General features: G+C 34.9%; 1 protein-coding gene across 6 annotated transcripts in view; it reads right to left on the minus strand.

The window, feature by feature from the left end:
• POC5 (POC5 centriolar protein) overlaps positions 1-22,509 on the minus strand; it is a 49,360-nt gene extending 26,851 nt beyond the window's left edge. For 2 of the 6 annotated variants that reach the window (XM_081295437.1, XM_081295435.1), the window contains exons 1-7: positions 22,379-22,509; positions 18,477-18,572; positions 12,897-13,044; positions 10,055-10,138; positions 5,267-5,472; positions 3,020-3,196; positions 445-549 (exon numbers count right to left, since the gene is read on the minus strand). In XM_081295437.1, the coding sequence (XP_081151563.1) occupies positions 445-549; positions 3,020-3,196; positions 5,267-5,472; positions 10,055-10,138; positions 12,897-13,044; positions 18,477-18,560 (804 nt within the window). In that variant the 5' untranslated portion in view covers positions 18,561-18,572; positions 22,379-22,509. Of the gene's footprint in view, positions 1-444; positions 550-3,019; positions 3,197-5,266; positions 5,473-10,054; positions 10,142-12,896; positions 13,045-18,476; positions 18,573-22,378 lie in introns of all 6 variants that reach the window. The other 4 variants (XM_081295436.1, XM_081295434.1, XM_081295439.1 and 1 more) reach the window with 3 other exon arrangements.
• Positions 22,510-23,189: the final 680 nt, after the last annotated feature.

Here is a 23,189-nt window from a genome sequence, read left to right on the forward strand (position 1 = left end):
AGGCTGGCCTGATCTCAAATCAATCCTCCAGCCTTATCCTACTGAGTAGCTGGGACCACAGGCATGGGCACTGAACCCAGACAGGTATTTTAGAAGTAGAAACAACATAGGAATATTTTATGATTGCAAATTCTTTTTCTATATAACCTCATCTGAGGTAAAATCTATCAGGGCATTTATAATTTAGGTACAATCCTCATTAAACTGCTATGGAGCAGCACACGATGTACCTATCATAATATATATCTTATGTTAATAAATTCTAACTATTTTTACCAAACTACATCAAAATCAAATTCCTTTGAAATAAGAGCAATCATTTTTAAGTCATAAATTCATTTTTACTTACTAGAAAGTAAATTTTTGACCTAGAATTCTAATAAGGGGACTAAACCCTTTCAGAAGTCTAATATCAGTCAGTGGTCTTGTCTTTTTAATACTTACATCCTGTCTGGAGCTGACGTGGCCAATTCGCCAGTGGAAGAATGTTCTCATTAACTCTATTCTTTCCTTTTGCTTGCCTATGGCATGAGACAAGCTGGAAATCACCTGTAAATAGCAATTACTTAATTATTGTGATCTTACAATACAGAAAGAGAGAAATTGACTTATATATCAAAAATGCTAGAGAATAGCTATGGATCTCTGCCATATTCATTTAGTCTCATTATTATTAGAAAGACCAAAAAAATTCTCCACATTAATACTCTAAAGATTAATGAATGCAGAAGAATTGTCTGTATATCTTGTTAACTTTCAATAAAAGTTTATGAATATTAAAATTAATAGTTATTAACATTTAATTCAGGAAAAACAAATGTACACTTGAAAGTTTTGCTACATATTCAAAAAAGTTTTTATTCTGTAGACCTGTGAGCAGGGCCAGTTTTTAAATATCTTTCTGGTACCTTGGATATAGAAATTTATCAATAACTTTAATAATTTTATGGTTTCAACAGTTTTCTAAAAGCAAATAATAGTCATTTTTATGTACTTCTTCAAGGATATTATCTTGTCCTTTAAAAAAATTTATGAAGGTTTTTAACAAATGACCCAATCAATAAATGGGCCAACAAACTGAACTGACACTTCTCAGAAGAGATATACAATCAATCAACAAATTTATGAAAAAATGTTCAACATCTCTAGCAATTAGAGAAATGCAAATCAAAACTACTCTAAGATTTCACCTCACTCCAGTCAGAATGGCAGCTACCAAGAATATGAACAACAATAAGTGTTGGCAAGGATGTGAGGAAAAAGGCACACTCACACATTGCTGGTGGCACTTTAAATTGGTGCAATCAATCTGGAAATCAGTATGGAGATTCCTTGGAAAACTTGACCCAGCTATCCCATTCCTTGGTTTATACCCAAAGGACTTAAAAACAGCATACTACAGGGACACAGCCATATCAATGTTTATAGAAGCATAATTCACAATAGCTAAATTGTGGAACCAACCCAGATGCCCTTCAGTAGATGATAAATAAAGAAACTGGGGTATATATACACAATTGAATATTACACAGCATTAAAATCATGGCATTTGCAGGTAAATGGATGGAGTTGGAGAATATCATGCTAAGTGAAGTAAGCCAATCCCAAAAAAACAAATGCTGAATGTTTTCTCTGATATGTGGATGCTGATCCATAATGGGGATGGGCCAGGGGAGCATGAGAGGAATGGAGGAACTTTAGATACGGTAAAAGGGAGGGAGGGAAAGGAAAGGGACATGGGGGTAGGAAAGATGGCGGAATGAGATGGACATCATTGCCCTACGTACATATATGAAGACACAAATGGTGTGACTCTACTTTGTGTACAACCAGAGACATGAAAAATTGTGATCATGTGTATTGAATTGAAATGCATTCTGCTGTCATGTATAACAAATTAGAATACATAAATATTTTTAAAAAGCACACACACACACACAACCTATGAAGGTTTTTAAATCCTAAGGTAATATTTTCTCTTATAAAGAACTTAGTAAATGAAATATGTATCTAAAAATTGCCACATTAAAAAGATACTTAATAAACTGGGGACTTATATTCCTAAAAGAGGAAGAGGCACACAGTCTTAAGACATTCATTACATTCTATTTCAAAATGGATGGTGATGCATGGCTGCTTACTTTATTCATTTTCATTAACTAAACACATGATATGTAACTCTTTTTTTGTGGTACTTCAAAATTAAAAAAATTAAATTTAAAATATTTAAAAACCTTAGAACAGGGTTTTGAAGGTAATAAAGAAAAAGACTCACATTAATATCCATTGTTTCAAAAAACATAAAAAATGTTCAAAATTTACATTATACCCTCTAAAGAAATGCATATTTAACAAAACATAAACTTTATCTAGCTCACTGAAACATCTGAATGCTGCTTGTGCAGACAAGCATCGAGTTGTCTGCCCTGAGTCCTTCTCTAAAAGCCACCATCTTACCCAAAAATGATACAGGGTCTTTGGGGGCATATACACTTTGTTCAAGGTGCTGTCTGGATGCAAAAAACTACCACAGACCTGAACATGACCCTCAAGTTCTTAGGAAGCTAAAAGAAAGTGAAACAAAAGGTATTTTTTTTTTTGTCAAGAATTATCTTTATCAAGGAAGAAAGACATGTCACAAACAAAATTTGGGATAAATAAAATGCCCTCTTTAAAAAATGATATAAAAAGTGGGTAATACTGATTCCTTAATATTCTCTTAAGGGCTTTTAAGAAAAAAAAATTAGAAAAAAATCCCACAAAAATTAACGAATGTACCTACATTTAGCAGACACTTAAAACATCAAGAACACCAAAGTCAAAGGTCAAATGATATTACATTGGTATATTTAATAGGAAGACTAAATCCTATGGTTATGTACTTATTTTTCTATTAGTTTCTGAAATGATTTTTCTCTTTGTGGTCTTTTATGAGCTAAATAATCATTACTTCCTGAAATTTATTACCTAATAAGGCATTTACTGACTCTCAATTACAAAGAGATAGAAAAAATTAGACCTCATCTTTTCTCCCAATGGAAATTTCAAAGGTTTTTTGCAGCTCTTTCAAGTCATTGATCTGGTTGCTTAGTTGTTTTACATGTGCTGCATGTTTTTCTTTCTCTTTTTTCATTTCCATTCGGTGCCAGTCAATAAAATTAAGTTTCCATTTACTTAGTTCAGATAAAACGTTTGTCTGAAAAACAAATATACTGACAATTAGTAGTTTGTTCCTTAATACCATTTCTTAAAACTAAAGTTAGGAAACATAAAAAAAAAAAAAAAAAAAAAGTCAGAACAAGCAGTCAATATAGGAGTCACCAAAAAAAAAAAAAAAAAAAAAATCACAACATGCTAATGATAGAAGTTCAACAATCCTGGCTCTTTGAAGTTTACATTTACCACATCAAGGAATTTTTTTTTTTCTTATTTTAAGTTATCTTATAAGAAGTCTTGTCATTTAAAATTTTTTTCAGGCCTCATTCACTAAACTTCTTTGTTTATTCAAGGACTTTAAACGTCCATATTAAAATGGATCAGATAGGCTGAGCCTAATGACTGGAAAGTTAGTTAGATAGAGGTGGTAGTGGAAACTATGGGAGTTGAAGCTTTCTTCCCCAAACCATTTATCACAATGGTCACCTTATGACAAATTGCTAAGTTTTTTCTCCCTACTGACTGGCATAAACAAAAGACCAAATAATCATTAAAAAATATAACCTGGATAACAAGTAAGGTTAACTAAACACAAAACAATTTGAATGTTGATTATATATTATTCCAATGGACTTAACACTATTATTAGAAATATGAAACCTGGGCTGGGGTTGTGGCTCAGTGGTAAAGCACTTGCCTAACATATGTGATGCACTGGGTTTGATTCTTAGCACCACATAAAAATATATAAATAAAATAAAGGTAATGTGTCCACCTACAACTAAAAAAATAAAAAGAAATATGAAACCTGTTTCAAGGGGATAAAAATGGTAGAAGCTATGCTAAAAGATTATTTCTAGAATAATCTATTTCTAGAATATATAATCCAAATATAGAGAAATATGAATGCTACAGAACTCACATGACCATAATATTTTCCATGTATATAAATATTCAACTTAATTTTCCTAAACTATGTTTCAAAAAAACTTTGCCATTTTTGCCATACTTAAAAAAATTTTTATAGATTTGCATTATGTATAGTAGTTGTTATAAGAGTGGCTAAAATGAATATATGTTGCTAAAAATGAAATTTAGGACTATCGACTAGGCTGAGTCTAATGACAGGGAAGTTATTTAGATAGAGATGGTACTGGAAACTATGGGAGTTGAAGCTTTTGTTTTATGTAAAAGGAAATATTTCTATTAGCCATCTTTAAGATTTGTTTTATTTATTTTTTTGTTTATTATTTACTTACTTTTTGTGGTATTAGGGATTGAACCTAGATGGACTGTACCACTGAGCTGTATCCCCAGACTATTTTATTTTATTTTGAGGCAGGGTCTTGCTAAATTGCCCAGGCTGGCCTTGAACTTGTGATCATGTTGCTCTAGACTCCTAGGTGACTGAAATTATAGGTGTGTGCCATTGTGCTTAGTTTGTTGTTGTTTTTGAGATAGGGTCTGACTATGTTGCCCAGGCTAGTCATGAATTTTTGGGCTCAAGTGATCCTCCTGCCTCAGCTTCCCTGATAGCTGGGAATGACAGATGCTGGCCTCCATCAGTCAGAACTAGGATATGACAAAAGCTCAACAGGTGTCAGTCACACCAAAGCTAAGCCTTTCAAAACATCTGAGAAAGTCTATGAAACATATAGAACAGTACTAACAACTTTTTAAAACTGCCAAAGTTATGATTTCTAACCTAGTAGCATCAGCTGGGAGCTTAAAAGAAATATATAATCTTGGGACTCTGCCCAAGACCACTGATATGAAGCTACAGTTTAGCAGGATCCCCAGGTGGTTCAAATGTACATTAAAAACCAAGAAGCATAAATCTAAGATACTGTACTCATCTTCTCAGGAAACCAGAGAATTTTATTTTTTAAGATAAACTTTTAAAAGACAATAAATAATCAAGAGTAAAACTACAGGGGCTAGGACTATGGCTCAGCTGTAGGGCGCTTGCCTAGCACAAGGCCCTGGGTTCGATCCTCAGCCCCACATAAAAATAAATAAATAAAAATAGAGGTATTAAATCTAACTACAAAAAAAAAAAAAAAGAGTAAAACTACTGTACTATATATTGTAATTGAACAACTACCGATACCTTAAGATTTGAACTCCAAAGATCAAGCATATTTTCCATCCTCTGAAGGTTTTCATCAAAAACAAGACCATCACCCACAAATATTTCATGGGCATCTGTAAGAGCAGAATTAGACCTTGATGAGGAAGAGTCACCTAAAAGATGTGAACTGAAAAAATCCATGACTGGGTGAGAAGGCTTCCTTGGTGATGACACTGGTGATGATCCTAGAATAAATGAAAAATTGTAGTAGTTGAGCCAAATTAAAAACTTTGCCAAACTTTTAGGAAGTAATACTGAAAGGCTATAAGATGTCTGCTATCAATAAAAGAGAATAAAATCATGGCATTTGCAGGCAAATGGATGGAATTGGAGAATATAATGCTAAGTGAAGTAAGCCAATCCCCAAAATCCAAATGCCAAATGTTTTCTCTGAAATAAGGAGGCTGATTTATAGTGGGGTTGGGAGGGGGAGTGGAGCATGGGAGGATTAGATGAACTCTAGATAGGGCAGAGGGGGTTGGAAGGGTAAGAGGGGGCATGCAGGTAGGAAAGATCGTGGAATGAGATGGACATCATTAACCTAAGTATATATATGTATGAAGAGAATGAATGGTGTGAATATACTTTATATACAACCAGAGATATAAAAAATTGTGCTCTAAATGTGTAATATGATTTATAATGCATTCTGCTGTCATATATAACAAATTAGAATTAAAAAAAAAGTTGTTTGCTATCTATGGAGGCTGAGAGAAATTATCTTTCAGGTATATACCTTAATCTGGCTATTTTAAATTTCAGTATTATCATTGATTTAGGATTAACCTGCATGAGATGCCTCCTACACTCCCCTCAGCCCAACAAATGACCCCTATCCCAAATAAGGATGCTTTATATATCCTAATCCAGCCTGAATTGCAAGTATTATCATCCATATCATCACATTAACATGAACTAAGTACTAAGTTCCTATAATAAAAATGTTGAAAGGTCAACTCTTATAACACATGCTACCTTAATGTTACCCTAATAATACCTAAGAAGTAAGTATAACTATCTTTATTTTAATGAGAAAACTAAAGCTCAGAAAGAATTAAATAATTGACCAATGTCAGAATGGTTCTATATAGGTCATTAATACTTTATTAATAACATAATTTATAGCATAGCATAATCATCACCATTGCATTAATTCTACTGCATCCTAATCTTGCCCCAAAGACAGTTTAGTAATAAATGATTTTTTAAGTCATACTGGTAATATTTAAAAAAAAGCTTCACATAATGGTCATACTTTTCTTTTTGCACAAAAATTTGGCATAAAATCTACAATGATTATGCATTGAAATATGATAACACTAGCATAGGTCTTAATATGGATAAGATTCAACAATATAAATAGAGAGGGGCTAATAATTTAATTTAATTTACCAGATACTCTGTTGTAAGGCACTCTTTTAGCTTTTAACTTGCTGGGTGAGAAATACATACATCTATCTATACACATATACTTATATAAATAACTCCCATCCCTTGTCCTTATACAGGGAGGTGGGGAAGACCCTGAGCCAGAAAAAGAACTCTTGCTATCTCTAAAAAGTACAAAACAAAATGAAATTAAACCTTTATTTCTCACCATGCACAAAACTCAACTCAAAGTGGATCAAGGACCTAGGAATTAAACCAGAGACTTTGTGCCTAATGGAAGAAAAAGTAGGCCCAAATCTCTATCATGTTGGATTAGGCCCCAACTTCTTTAATAAGACTCCTATAGCACAAGAATTAAAACCAAGAATCAATAAATGGGATGGATTCAAACTAAAAATCTTCTTTTTCAGCAAAAGAAACAATCAGTGAGGTGAATAGAGAACCTACAGAATGGGAGCAAATTTTTACCACAAGCACATCAGATAGAGCACTACATCTAGAATATATAAAGCACTCAAAAACCTTAATACCAAAAAAAAAAAAAATCAATAAATGGGCCAAGGAACTGAACAGACACTTCTCAGAAGAGGATATACAATCAATCAACAAATATATGAAAAAATGTTCAACATCTCTAGCAATTAGAGAAATGCAAATCAAAACAACTCTAAGATTTCACTTCATTCCAGTCAGATGGCAGCTATCAAGAATACAAACAACAATAAGTGTTGGCAAGGATGTGAGGAAAAAGGCATACTCATACATTGCTGGTGGGACTGTAAATTGGTGCAACCAATATGGAAAGCAGTAGGAGACTCATTGGAAAACTTGGAATGGAATCACCATTTGACCCAGCTATCCCACTCCTTGGTTTATACCCAAAGGACTTAAAAAACAGCATACTATAGGGACACATCCATATCAATGTTTGTGGCAGCACGATTCATAATAGCTAAATTGTGGAATCAACCCAGATGCCCTTCAGTAGATGAATGGATAGGGAAACTCTGGTATACATACACAATGGAATGTTACTCAGCATTAAAAGAGAATAAAATCACAGCATTTACAGGTAAATGGATTGAGTTGGAGAATATCATGCTAAATGAAGTAAGTCAATCCCAAAAAACCAAAGGCCGAATATTTTCTCTGATATGTGGATGCTGATCCATAGTGGGGATGGGCCAGGGGAGCATGGGAGGAATGGAGGAACTTTAGATAGGGCAAAGGGGAGGAAGGGGAAGGAGGGGGCATGGGGGTAGGAAAGATGGTGGAATGAGTTAGATATCAATACCCTAAATACATGTATAAAGACATGAATGGTGTGACTCTACTTCCTATACAATCAGTGACTTGAAAAATTGTGCTCTATATGTGTAATATGAAATTAACTACATTCTGTCATTGTGTATAAAAAATTAGAGTAAATAAAAAATTTTAAAAAAGAATATAAATGCAAGTAGACTATATGGGTCAAAATACACAAATTTAATGCAGACATTTCTTCTATGGTAAGAACACAGCTGACTGATACTGGCTAATGTATGAACATGTAATAACAAATCCCATCATTATGTGCAAGTATAATGTATCAATAAAAAATGTGGAACAAAAAAAAAAAAAGAACAAAATAGAAAGTTTAATTTTTTGTCACACATTTATGTTTGGAATTAGAGACTATCACCATTTTTCATGTAGCTCACATTTGTTGTGAGTTCTAATAACCAGGATTGAAGGACTTTGCTCTCTTCCTTACTGAATGAATAGAAGACAAACCTACTAGGGCTGGGGTTGTGGCTCAGTAGTAGAGAGCTTGCCTAGTATGTGTGAAGCACTGGGTTTGATTCTCAGCACTACATAAAAATAAAGAAATAAAATTAAAGATATTGTGTCCATCTACAACAACAACAAACAGACAAACCTACTCTAGAACTTGCTGGAGTTCTGTAGATTTTTAATTGTTGAAAAAATATACATACCCTCTAAGAAACAGAATCATGTAACTTAAGAACTTGGAAGGCCTGTCCAAGATTATACTGCCAAAGACTTATTACAAGTAAGGAAAATAAAGGGTAGAGACATTTTTAAAATGGTGGCTTAAATGGTTTCCACATAGAGTAACACTGAATCACATAATAAGGAAAGTATTCCATTTTTATTTTAAAAATTATTCTCAATCTGATTCTAGTATGCTTTTAAAACCTTAGTTTTCTCTAGCCTCATGTTTCAGAAAAACTGTCATTTTCTCTATTTTATTTTATTTAAAAAATTTTTTAGTTGTTGATAGACCTTTATTTTATTTATTTATATGTGTTGCTGAGAATCGAACCCAGTGCCTCATACATGCCAGGCAAGTGCGCTTATTGCCGAGCCCTAGCCCCAGCCCACTCCATTTAATTTTAAATATCAAAAACCTTGCCATTCTGCAATACTTTGTTTTGCCTAGAGACCATTTACATTGCTAATCTCTCCTTTCAAAAAAGAAAAAACGCTGATTTTAGGCCCAACACATCACCACCCAACAATGTTGTAATAAAACTTAATACTTTGTTTTCAATATATTTATTTTTACCATTACATTCATATTTTAACAAATGCATATTAATTTTATATTCAATAATAACTGAAACAAAGTTTCTTTTTAAAATGAAATGAATTTAAGCTAAAAAGTGAACATATATTTAAAAAAATAATAAATTAGAGAACAGATGGTATAAAGATATGACAGAACCATTACATTGATACACATATGCCTGAAAGTTGGGAAATAGTGCACTATAGTTTACAAAAGATTTAAGTTAGTCAAGCTGTCCAACATCCCATTAAATCTTTAAAACTGGAGCTGGAGTTGTGGCTCAGTGATAGAGCGCTTGTCTGGCATGTGTGAGGCCCTGGGTTTGATCCTCAGCACCACATTTTATGTAAGTAAATAAAACAAAAGATCCATTGACAACTAAAAAAATATATATAAAAAAATCTTGGGGCTGGGATGTAGCTCAGTGGCAAAGCGTCTGCCTTGCATTCGCGAAGCCCTGGGTTCGACCCCCAGTTCCCAAAAAGACAAAAACAAACAAACAAACAAACAAAAAAAAACCCATCAAAAAAAAATAAGATTAAAAAAACAATCTTTAAAAGTACTAATTTTCTAACTTAGCAGTTTTGAAACAGAATACTGAATACATTAACCGGTCTTAATTGTACTATTTTGAAATTTACTAAGTTATTTTAAATATTATCATTTAAAATCAATTGGTAACATTAGCACTTAAAAAATCCTGCAAGTAATATGCTGATATTATTTCCCTTATTATATTGATAATGTTTATCAAACCACAAAATCTTGCATATTAATAAAAACAAGCTAAGGAAAGGTCATACCATCTATCTTTGAATGACTGGAAATATTTAAATCAGATCCTTTTCCAACTTCCATTGCAGTTTCTCTTACTGCAGAGCTGCTTCCTGCTGAAAAGAAAGTTTTATTTTTATTAAATGGAACCACTCTTGAATGCTTAATCATATATACCTAATTAAAGAAGGCAGTAGTATGTAAATAAGATTTTAAAACAAAGAAACTACAATATATGCTGGTGATACAAGAACACTAAAAGAACAAGAAAGAAAAAAATAGAAAAGCCTTATTGTATCATTGATAAACTCAATCAATGAAATATAGATGAAAGAATTCAGTCTATTACAGCATTCAACTCATTCTATTAGAAATGGATTTGTTATCTTCTAATGACACTGGGTATTTTCTGTGCCTGTGCTTTCCATTAGCTGCAATCAAACCAAAGCATTAGCTCTCCCCAAACAAGGATTTCCCTGCTTCAGTTTCAGAACTTTTAGTCAATACATAGAGAAAGCAAAATAGGGAACCCTCACAAGACTGGCATTAGAGGCTTATATATACTTTCCCAACTTGAACACATCCTACTTACACCAGGTGACTGCAATACCAAGAACAGAGAACACGTGATGATAAGTTTACAAAGTCCATTCTAACAAAGCCTGCATCTGAATCAGGATATTTATACTTACTATATATTGTATATTTTAATCTTAAATTCTTTTTGGAAAAGACAGAACGTAAACAAATAAGTACTATCTTACATGGAAGAAAAGAGTAATGATCTTAAATGCCAGATGATTACCTTGAAATGTTGGCGAACTAGGGCAAGGAAAGGAGTTGTGTTACTAGTAACACCAGGAGTATTGCTGGCAACATGAGAGGAGACAACTTTTTGGTAATCACCATAAGGGTAGAGGCATATAGAGCTACAGTATCAATTTTCCTATTTAAATGTATAAGAGAGTATGTAGTGTTTTGGGTTTGCTCAGTAGGAACTGCATGTTGAAGTACTTAGTGTAATCAAAACACGATCTAAAAAAAAACCCCAAAAAACCAACATGATCTAGACCACTGATGCAGAATGAAAAAAATCCAAGGTTCCTATCTTTTGAAGGTAATAAAATGTAAGTAGAAAATTTTGTCAGAATTTTAAAAACAATTTTTTAAGGTTCTAGGCCTGTAGTCCTATTTGTCATTCCAACACAGACTGAAGACTGAGGGGCAATGAAAAATTGTTGTGAACAAGCCAGCCACAGTGGCACATGCCTATAATCCCAACAGCTTGGGAGGCTGAGACAGAAAGATTACTAGTTCAAAGCCAGCCTCAGCAATGGCGAGGTGCTAAGCAACTCAGTGAAATCCTGTCCCTAAATAAAATACAAAACAGGGATAGAGATGTGGCTCAGTGGTTGAGTGCCCTTGAGTTCAATCCCCAGTACCAAAAAAAAAAAAAAAAAAAAAAAATTGTGTACAGAGGGTAAGGAACAGAAACTAGAGCTGTGACTTACTGAAAATCCAGGAGCTGTGTGACTCTTGAGTTGTTATGTCATGTGCCTTCAAGAACAGGGATCCTTATGCCTACATAAGTATAAACCTACAAAATGCTATCTGTCCATTATGAGGACTGTCTGAGGAAGGCATTCTGGGCCCTTTGAAAGAACACTTATTTATAGTTAGCTGTTTGGGATTTGTACTTTACTGAATAAAGAATGGATAGGTCCTCCTTTCTCTACCTTTCATTCAATTAAAAAAAAAATTTGTTTTCTTTTAGTTGTCATCGGACCTTTACTTTATTTATTGATATGCAGTGCTAAGAATCAAACCCAGCGCCTCACACATGCTAGGCAAGCGCTCTACCACCGAGTCACAACCCCAGCCCTCCTTTCACTCATTTTTATCAGCTATTAATTCTGTTGTTGACACAGTCTCATTTATGGATTCATCTTTTACTAATGTTCTCCCACGAACAATCCTCGATGCCCAAATACTGCTGAAACAGTACTGATATGTGTTTCGTAAAGTAACTTGAGAGATTCTAGGGCTACCTAGGGACAACCTTTAATGTAGGGCTAGGGCATTTAGTTTTTGTTTTTTTGGGTTTGTTTTTTTTGGTACTGAGAATTGAACTCAGGGGCACTCAACTACTGAGCCACATCCCCAGCCTTATTTTATATTATATTTAGAGACAGGGTCTCACTGAATTGCTTAGTACCTCACCATTGCTGAGACTGGCTCTGAACTCTCCATCCTCTTGTCTCAGCCTCTCAAGCCACTGGGATTATAGGCGTGTGCCACCACGCCTGGCTAGGGCATTTAGTTTTAATCCAGCCATAAAACTGTGGAATAAGAACTCAGATGCAACATTAAGAGAGATACAATTGCTATAGCATTGCTTTAACTGTATTACTTTTTATAAAAGGAAGAGTTAAATGAAGTTGGGCTGGGGATATAGCTCAGTTGGTAGAATGCTTGCTTTGCATGCACAAGGACCAAAACTTTTAAAGTACAGTGGTATACATAAAAACTTAGTCTTGGGCTGTAGTTGTGGCTCAGTGGTAGAGTACTTGCCTAGCACATGTGAGGGACTGGGTTCAATTCTCAGCACCACATTAAATAAACAAACAAACAAATAAAAAGATATTGTGTCCATCTACAACTAAAAATTAAAAAACTTTAGTCTTATAAAAAAAAAGAGTTAAAATAAAAATCCAGCCAGGAATAACATGGTAAAATGTAAAAAGATCCCCTACATCACATTAATGAGAAGAACTGCTGATCTGAAGAGACATTTTCAGAATCATAATACAGTATCATTATTAAACTTGAAAATATCTTAAATTAAGAGATATTTTTAAAAATATACATAACCTTGATTATGAAGAATATTATCAATGGGAGTAGGACTTCTAACTTCTGGCACCACTTCTGCCTTCGGATGAGATGGCTGTGACTGTGAAGTACTGGATTCCATATTTGGAGTCACTATAGCATAACGAAGTAGTTCTTCATATTCTTCCTATGAGAAGCCAAAAATCAATATTGTATTTTAACAGCTATACTGCATAAAACATTCAACCTGACTGGACCTTTTTGTTAAGAAATTTAATTACCATAATAGATTAAAGCTTATCACAATATAGTTTTAGCATTTATTTCAAGCTTGAGTCCTTCAAGTGCTTCTTGTGTGATTTTTAAATTTATGATTAAAAATGTAATCTTAGGAGTTTGAAAAGGTGACAGATTCTGTTAGTGATTCAATACAATTAAAATTTATCTACCATTTCTTTCTTATGCTTTAGATGAATTTAACTGAAGATGAGGCATGCTAATAAAAAACTACCATTATTACTGCCTTATAATGAGAATCAGAAACTTCTGTGTTGATATTATGTATCTAAAATAAAAGAAGCAAATTGGATACTTAGGCTTATAAAATTGCACTGGCCTTTTATCTCCCTCTAATTTTAAATGTACATTTGTCAAGCAGCTAAATTGGTTTCACTGATTTTGAAAAATAATGACACAAATTTGAGTTTATAAAATAAATCTATGATTGTAGTTCTGTTTTAATCTGTTTTCATACTGAACTTTAAGTAAAATTGTTTGAAAAAAAGGGTTTATGCTGGTCTATGTTTGAAAACTGTTAGTCTTTGTGGAAATAATATAAGAGTGAGTTGGTTTGAGTGTTAAACTATATTACATATTTAACATAGACATTTATATTCAGTAAATATTAGATATAGCAAATACAGATTTTTTTTTTTTTTTACAGTGTATGGTAAGTTTAACAGCAGAAGAGAAACAGAGACATTCTAAAGAGAACCTTTAGGAAAATCTAACCACCAGAATTCCCTTTACATTGCTATAATCAACTTCTTTTTTTCCTTCCTGTACTGAGGATTAAACCCAGGGGAACTCTACCATTGAGCTACACCCACAACCCTTTTTTATTTTTTATAGAAAGGGTCTTATAAGTTGGCCGGGCTGGCCTTTAACTTGCAATCCTTCTGAGTTAGCTTCCTGAGTTGCTAGGATCACAAATATAGGCCATCACATGTGACTATAATCACCTTTTTGTTAGTGATGTCCCTTTATCACAATAAAAAGACTTTTCTGAGTTTTAAATTGACATTTTCTGATAGAAAATAAAAGTCAGTATTTAGTTTACGGTTATCACTAAAGCAGAAGGCTCTTAACATGAAAAAAATCATTTAGAATATCAACATACAACTCTGCTGCAGGCCTAACCATGGACCCTCATGGAGGAATGCTTATCTTGATCATTGTGCAGCAGGGAAGTCCTAACAGAACACTATGTTTTGGGACAAAGTGCTGTCAGAACACTGGCAAGCACAATTTCCTTGCTCATTTGATAAGTTATTCCCTTGCTGGTGTGGGGTTGGACTATGTAGTAGTTTCTGGCCTCTTGGGTGTTTTGGCTTCCATAAGATGATATGTATGTATTACCCCTGGCCTATCATGACTGTTATATGTAAATTGGCACATACCTGCTATAAAAGTTATTTTTGCTGTGCAATGAAGCAGATGCTGTTCTCTGAAATAGTCTCCGGAGGGATTTCTCCATAACCTCAAGCTCCCCACAGTAGATGTTGGAGGGATAAGCCCCCCAGCACAACTCTAATTTTTATGTTGACAAAAGTAATTACCATTCTTTAAATGGATTTAAATGCCCTTAAATTTAAAACATATACTTCTTGAGCCATATGTTTTCTACTTACTAAAATAAAGTTCTCAAAGAGATTGATAAGTTAGGGTTAAACACAGGTATTTGTTGGTTCCTATAAACCTGAATGTATATTTATTAGTTTATATAATAAAGTAATAATACAACATAAAGGACTCAAGTGTATATACTCTCTATGGTGGAAACTGCTAGTGGTCCATTTCCCCTTTATACCTTTTAAGTTAATAAAGTTCCAGGGTTTGACCTGGGCAAACGGCCACCCAGCTACATTTCCTAGCCTCCCTTGCTGCTAGGTTTGGTGAAAACACCTGGTCTCTTGGGATGTGAATGGAAATGATGTGTACAGATGTAGGTGAATTCCTTAAAAAGGAAACTGATTGTTTTCTGTTCCTCTCTTCCCATGGACTAGGGGTGGAGTAAGTCAGCAAACATAATCACAATACAAACACAATCAATACCCTATAGGGCATGGCAGAGCAACAAGAGAAAGAGGAACAAACTTTAAGATATTCAAGACATTTCTTATTTAGTTGTTAAAGCAGCCAAAAAACAAAAACAAAAACAAAAAAAACCCCTAACTTATACTTCTCAAACAGGCCTTTAATTTTGGCTAAGAATATATACAAGTATAGCTGTTATAGACTGAAGCTGTAAAACTAAGTGTGGCTGTATTTGGAGATGAGGACTCTAAGGAAGAAATTAAGGTTAAATAAGTCACAGGCTAGGACCCTGATCTGATAGGGTTAGTGTCCTTATGAGAAGAAACATTAAAGAGCTCGTGTTCTCTCCCTCATGTTCACTTACTGCACCAAGGAAAGTTCATGTGAGGACAGAGTGAGAAGATAGCCAGAAGAGAGATCTCACCAGAAACTGACCTGGCTGGACCTTGAGCTGGCACTTTTATCTCCAGAACTCTGAAGAAATAAATTTCTGTTGTTTAAGTCCCCAGATCTATCTATCTACCTACCTACCTTTTTTTTTTTTTTTTTTGCAGGCAAAGGATTAAACCCAGGGCCTCACATATGCCAAACAAGTGTTGTCTACCACGAAGCCACATCCCCAGCCCTCTATTAAATTGTTTCTAATATTTTTTTTAGTTGTAGTTGAACACAATACCTTCATTTTATTTATTTACTGTTATGTGGAGCTGAGGATAGAACCCAGCACCTCGAATGTGCTTTACCGCTAAGCCATAACCTCAGCTCCCTTTATTGTATTTTTTAATGGAGGTCCAAGCTGACTAATAAGAATGCTCTTAGGGGATGAGGCTGCTCAGTGGCAGAGTGTTTGTGTAGCTTGTGTGAGCACCGGGTTTGATCCTTAGCAATATATATATATATATATATATATATATATATATATATATATAAATAAAGAAAAGAAAACAAATAGAATAATGGCATGCTGTCCAGCTGCAACTACAAAAAAAAATTTAGGGTCTCTTCCCTCTGGTGGCAATTAGCCAAATCAGCTCTGCTCAGTTAACTGAATATTATTTCACAGACAGTAGGCAGGGAGGGGAAAGTAGAAGTCAGTGTCTTTCATTTGTGGCTTTTAGCCTGACCTCTATCCTAGAACAGAGAAGTTAAAAAAAAAAAAAAAAAAAAAAAAAGAAAAGAAAGAAAAGAAAGGAAAAGAAAAAGAAATCCAAACATAATATTTCAAAGTTCTCACAATAATCACGAAGACTCAAAGGGGAGATAAATAGGTATATAACAATAATATTCAATGATCATATGAATTCTAACTTATTTTGAAGAAAGATTTGAAAAATAAATTATATAAAGAACTATTTTTGAGTTTCATATATGTAGATGTGCAACAAGTGGGGTATTTTCAGTTAAGGATTAGAATAAATAACATTGTTTTTCTAAATTGTCAAAGATAACCTGTCTTAAGGTTAAATAACAATCCTAGAGTAAGAACTAGAGCTTTTAATTTGGCTGATCCCCAAACCCCAGTGCTTGCACTGATATAACCTTGAAATACAGTTCAAACCATACTTTAACCATCTGAGTTAGGGAAACTTGCTCACAGATCAGAGTTGTGCTTATGAGAAATTATCAGCATATAATAAGCACCACAGATATTGCCTCAGCATTTACCATCTTCTGGTTTATGAAGCCATCACATAATATAGACAGTAACCAAAAACCCCTTAAGAGGAATAGTAGTTTATGAGGAATTTTTGTATTAAATATTTGATTTTACATATTTACTATGTATGTAAAAGTATGTATTTATTTTGTGATATTTTAAAGTTTTTTTTATATTTATATTTTAAAGTTTTTCTAGAACTAGAATCCAAAATAACAACACTGAATTCATAGGAAATATGTGCAGGCTTTCAAGTTTATTCCAATAACCAGTAGGATCAAAAGCTGAGGGTTACTAATAAACATACTCTCAGTTGGACTGACATTATAAGCAGGTAACCAACTATACAAAATAATTTCTGGTAGGTCTAGGAGGCTCTTCCCTTTATCTTTCTCAAATTCCATTCTAGAGATTTATTTACAGATTGAATGACCAACTATAATCTGGGGATAAAACCCAGGGCCTTGCTGTGCTAGGCAAAAGTGCTCTACCACTGAGTGACATTCCCAACCCCAATTTTTATTCTTTAATTTAAAACTTTGACTCTAGACAAAAATGACAATTTAAGACTTTATAGGATATTTGTATTTTACTATAAATGAATTACTAAGTTCTTAACTGAAGGAAGTTTGGATGAAGTAAAGATGAAAGGTGCAAAAATGCATTGTCACCTCAAAAGACAGCACTACACAGAAAAGATACCACCAAAAGGGAAGGCCAAGATGACATATTTATGTCACAATTGTAGACCAATTCATCCTAGTAAATGTTCAGATATTTTTTCAGTACATCCCAATTTCTATATCTATAATTTCATATAATAAAAAAAACCATTTGTTCAATAAAATATTTTTCTGAAATTTATCTCATATTATACACAATCAATGAACTTACATACAAACACAATGTGCAGCTTTTCCACTTTTAAGTGATGTTAACTATAAAACTTAAAGTATACCAGGTAGGTATTCTCTCATTTAAAATATAACAGAAATCTGAGTCTGTTTTTGATGATGAAACAAAAATAAAAGAAATAAAAAGTATTTCATGTAAACACTACCCCTTCTGTAGTCAACTTATCTGTCAATGTCCAGGGCCTGTGCAAAAGCCTCTGCTGAATGTTGTGGCAACAAGGACTAGAACCTGAACAAGTAGAACACAAGGGAGTCTCAGGCTCCAGAACTTTGGATGGCTTAGATACTGTCTCAACTTGCATTAAAAGTAAAAGTTTCAAAACAGGTAGTAGGGCCGGGGTTGTGGCTTGTGGTAGAGTGCTTGTCTACCATGTGTGAGGCACTGGGTTCAATCCCCAGCACAACATAAAAACAAATAAATAAATTAAATAAATAAAGGTATTTAAAAAAAAAAACAAGTAGTGTATGAAAAAATATCAGGAAACATTTTTTTCTCTTTTCTGTTAGTTGAATTCTTTGTTCAAAAAAATGTTTGAAGAGTTCATGACTATTTTTCTGAAAAGTTAAAACAATGTGAAGTAACTCCCAAAAATCTTAAAGTAATTGCCAAAGTTTATATTTTTGTCATCTGAAACACTCCATTGTAAATGAAATGAATGAAGAATTTATGCCTGGTTTTCCCATAAATTATCACTTGTTTAAAATTAAAAAAGTCATGACATGTCTTCTTACCTGAAGATCTGCAGAGACAAAACTGCCTGGATCGGAGTCATTTTGTATAACTGGAACTGAGCATTTGTCCTCATCTGATGACATTCTGCAAAAATACTATAAAATGGTAGAAACTAATTTTAGTATTTTCCCTTGACATTTAAATTAAAATGGTTTTAAATATATATTCTTACCTGCAAATAATCTTCATGTTATGTGTTTAAAAAAGTATTCATTTAATATATTGAGAACTTTTACACAAAAATCACTGGGCAAGGAAAAATAATGTTTATATCTAGTAAAATACATGAAAAGTCAAAGAAAAGTGTTTTAGAAAAATTCCCATTGGGGTCTGTTGAGAATAATAGATTGTGATCACTGTTCTTTAGCAGTGTGTGACAACCTGAATCCTGTGTGCTTTTCTGTGAGATACTGAACCAACAGAAAATGAATGATTTGCATAAATTCTCTTCTGGGGAAACCTATTTTTTGGGAATATTATATTAAGAAAAGCAAGCTTATACAGAACTGATTCAAATACACATACAGAAAAATTATTGAAATTCCTAACCAAAACAAATAAATAAATAAATATACCTTAAAAGACAAAAAATAATTATTTAAACTATGTGAACACCAGTTAATGTTAAGACATTGGTGAGGAACTGTAAAATGAAGTCCCTGTATTGTAAACCATCTGTGAAGTGGTATGCATATATGCATATATATATATATATATATATATATATATATATATATACACACACACACACGAAAACATATATACATAGACATACACATAGATATTTATTTTTACATTTATATAATATAAATGACAGATGAAAAACTTGCTGTTAGACCCTAAAATAACAGAGGTACACAGTATGGAGATAGAAAGAAGGAGATAGAAAGAAGGGTAGGATTATGAGTGTGAAGAATTGGGAAAGAAGCCAAGGAAAGTTTTTATAAAAAAGATGGTTCAGGCATTGAGAACTGAAAGACGAGTAAGTCTCATCCTGAGAGATGGATCAAAGATAAAAAGGATATTCTGGGCACCAAAGCAGCGTAAGCAAAGACAAAGAGGCATGGTACAAATGCTAAGGACAACAAGAAGTTTGGCAAGGTTGAAGTGAAGAGTACAAAGAGGGCTTGGCTAAGGATGAAATGAAAAGGTAAAGAGCAGTCAGACCATGGAAGAAAATGATTTGTAATATTAAAAAGATGGATTTTTATTCTAGAGAAGTTATTAAACAGGCCGCATTGGGGATATCTCTGAAGCATTTTTCTTTGACCTTTCATGTATTTGACTGTACTATAAACTCACTTATGTTGGGATTGAGTATTTTTTCTTGCCTAGCATATCTGATATTAAACTCATTGTTCCTCCTCCCAAGCTGCTCGTCTTCTTATATTTCTTACCTTAGTAGTAGCACTATAATTCCATTTAGTTACCCAAGCCAGAACCTGGAAGCCCTCAATAATTCCTCTCTTTCAAGTTGCCTCTGAAACACTGGGATAAAACTGCAAGTGCATAGTATAGTCAGCCCTCTCTGCATCAGGGGGTTCCACATATGTGAATTAAACTAACCATGGGCCCAAAATATATTTTTTAAAAATTGCAGATATACTAAATGTTAAGTACAGACTTTTTTTTTTTTTTGGTACCAGGGATTAAATCCAGGGGTGATCAACCAGAGCCACGTCCTCAACCCTTTTTTATTTTGAGACAGGGTCTTGCTAAGTTGTTTAGGGTCTCACTAAGTTACTGAGGCTGGCTTTGAATTTGCTATTATCCTGCCTCAGCCTTCCAAGTCACTGGGATTATAAATGTGTGCCACTGCACCCTGTGTACAGATTTTTTTTCTTGTCATCATTCCCTAAAAAATATAACATGGCAACTATTTACCTAGCACTTATATTGTATTAGGCACTATAAGTAGTCTGGAGATAATTTAAAGTATACAGGAGGATATGCATAAGTTATATGCAAATACAATGGTACATTTTACCATTTATAAAAGAGAATTGGGCATCTACAGATTTAGTTGTCTCTATGTATGGGGGTGGTTCTTGGAATCAATCTATCATACTAATATTGAGGGACAATTGTATATGGCTATACTGGCTATGAAGTACTTCAAGGACTGCCATTTATGATGACTAAAATGTGAATACAAGGCAATAAGAACGTAAAGTGAAGCAATGTGGGAGTCCTCTACTGGAAGTATAGGTTGGCGATCCAGTCTGAGGAATCATTAGCATAACGGGGTCTGCCAAAAAAATGGGAATGGGTGAGATGACCTATTACAAGTAGTGCAAGAAAATTCTTATCCTGAGGATCAAACATTTGAATTGCATTTTTAGCATAAATGCACTTGTGTATTTCTCTAGAAAAAGGACCTTTAGTTTCCAGCATGTATGTGTTCAGAGGGGATCATAACCCTAAAGTTAAGGAGCACTATTGTGAATGAGAAGAGGGTTAAAGCCATAGCTGCTAATATTTAAAGTGAAAGAGTCAGGAAAGAAGACTGAAAAGGAAGTCAGAATAGCAGAACTATGAGAGCAGTGTCACAAAGACTTCCGGAAGGGATAAGTCAGTCACATGCCAAAGAAAAATGACCACTGCCCTGATTTTGCCAATCAAAAAGTTGATGGGACATTTGCTTGAATAATTATGTTGGAAATTGGAACAGGTCTCTATCACAGTGGGCTGAAAAACACATGAGACAAGGACATTGAACTAGAAAGGACAGATTCAGAAAAAAGTGCAATATCAGAATGGAAACATAGGTTACAACTAGATTGCCGAAAGGAATTTCAATTTTATTCAGCATTACTCTGAATGATAAGTAAACTAAAACTCCCCATGACTGTCTTTAGTTAAGCCAATTAGAGAGATCAAATGAGCACATATCTGCAGCAAGGAATGGCTGCTTCACTGACTAACTCTTCCACTGTGGTAAGTTGGTTCATTTATATTTTCATTCACATTTTCCTTTAGGATTTGTTTGCAGATCCTGTAAGTAACAGGAAGGGGGAGTGATGTGATTGATGCCAATCATTTAAAAAACGAATGAGCTGGTAAGTATGGGCAAATCTCAAAAACTGTTTCTTAAATATAGATACTGCAGACAAAAAAAAAAAAAAGATTATACTTTTGGAAATTTGCTGTTTGCCAGCTACCCTGCTTTATGCTAACAAGGTGTGACAATTAAACTGAACCCCGACAACCAGTAACATTTTCCATACTGTTTCTAGGTTCAGAAACAAAGCAGAAAAATTAAGATTGCTTTCATGGGTGGCAGATATACACTATTCCAATACGTTATCAGTGTTCCCTAACATAAGGTATCAGGAACCACAAGATAAAAAGTTTTGCATGGTTCTCAATGCCATGGATATAACGTCCTGGCAATTACCCGGCTGACAGGGAAAGAGGAATTCGGGAATTCAAACGCAACCTCAAAGCGGCAGAGGAAGAAACGTGCAAACTGGCAGCAAGGTGACGATCCCAGCGCCCTTCACTGATCCTAGCTGCTGCAAGGAGGGGGAGTGCGCTAGCCCCTCTTCAGGGCAGGCACTAGAGGTGGAGGGAAAAAAAAAAAAAACAGTCGCCAAGTAAGCAAAGGGATATAAGCTTTCTTCCATCATTTTCCAATCTAGCCCTGTTTTAGTCTAAATCTTACGTTAAAACAATAAAGCGTTATACCTGGTTATCCCCCGCCCCTACTGTTTAAATGACCAGAACCTACGACGACAGTAACTGGTACACTTTACCACCCTTCCCTCTAGTCTTCTCTTCTCGAAAGCCTCGGAAGGGAAAAAATATCTTGACCCTGAGCACAAAACGCTCAATGGTTCGCTCTCGGAGAAGATGCCCCCAGGGTCTCCCGGGTGGAGGAACTTTAAATCTCCCACCATACCTCGGCCAGCGATGCAGGGCCCTCGATGCAGAGCCCTCGGGGCGCCACTATCCACCCTCTGGGCGCTCCACCAAATACCGACTCCTCACTCTTGTTTCCTTGCTGCGTCGCCGCTGAAACCACAGCAAGCCCTGCTGCTATCTTAGAACTAACCTGACAGTTTCAAACTGCAAGGAGGAATTAAAGACAGCTCTGTGCATTGGCCCCCAGCGTCAGCAATCTGCCGTCTGATTGGTCCACGGGTAGGGGGCGGGGCTTTGGGCAGCCGCGGGACAAGCCGGAATTAGGCGATTTAAGCGAGCTCCGCCTCTTGGTATGGGCTGGTTCCTAAGGGCGGGGTCCTAGGGAGCCCCACTCGGGCCTGGGGCTGAGAATTGCGCGTGCTCACTTCGGTTCTGCAGAAACGGTAGCTCGGGATACAGTTTTGGTTTGGTTAGAGGTTGCTGAGGGGGACTGACGTCTGTCAAGATAGAGTTACTACTGGCTTTCAGCAACGCCAGCAGCCTAGGCGTGGGTCATCATTATTTAGTCTAAATAAGAATCCTCTGCGTCCATAGCTACTTACAGGCGGTGGAGCACGCCTATAATACCAGCGGCTCGGAGGCCGAAGGAGTTCAAAGCCAGCCTCAGCAAAAGCGAGGCGCTGAGCAATTCAGCGAGACCTTCTCGTTGAATAATATACAAAATAGAGCTGGGCATGTGGCTCAGTGGTTGAGTACCCGACCGGCGGGGTCCCCCCGCCAAAAAAAAGAGTTCAAATTACCGATCCCCTTGTTAATTTCTTGAGTCTTGGATGAAGACAGTGAATTTG

This window comes from Spermophilus citellus, assembly GCF_964194105.1.
Source record: "Spermophilus citellus genome assembly, chromosome: 1".
NCBI classification, from domain to species: Eukaryota; Metazoa; Chordata; class Mammalia; order Rodentia; family Sciuridae; genus Spermophilus; species Spermophilus citellus.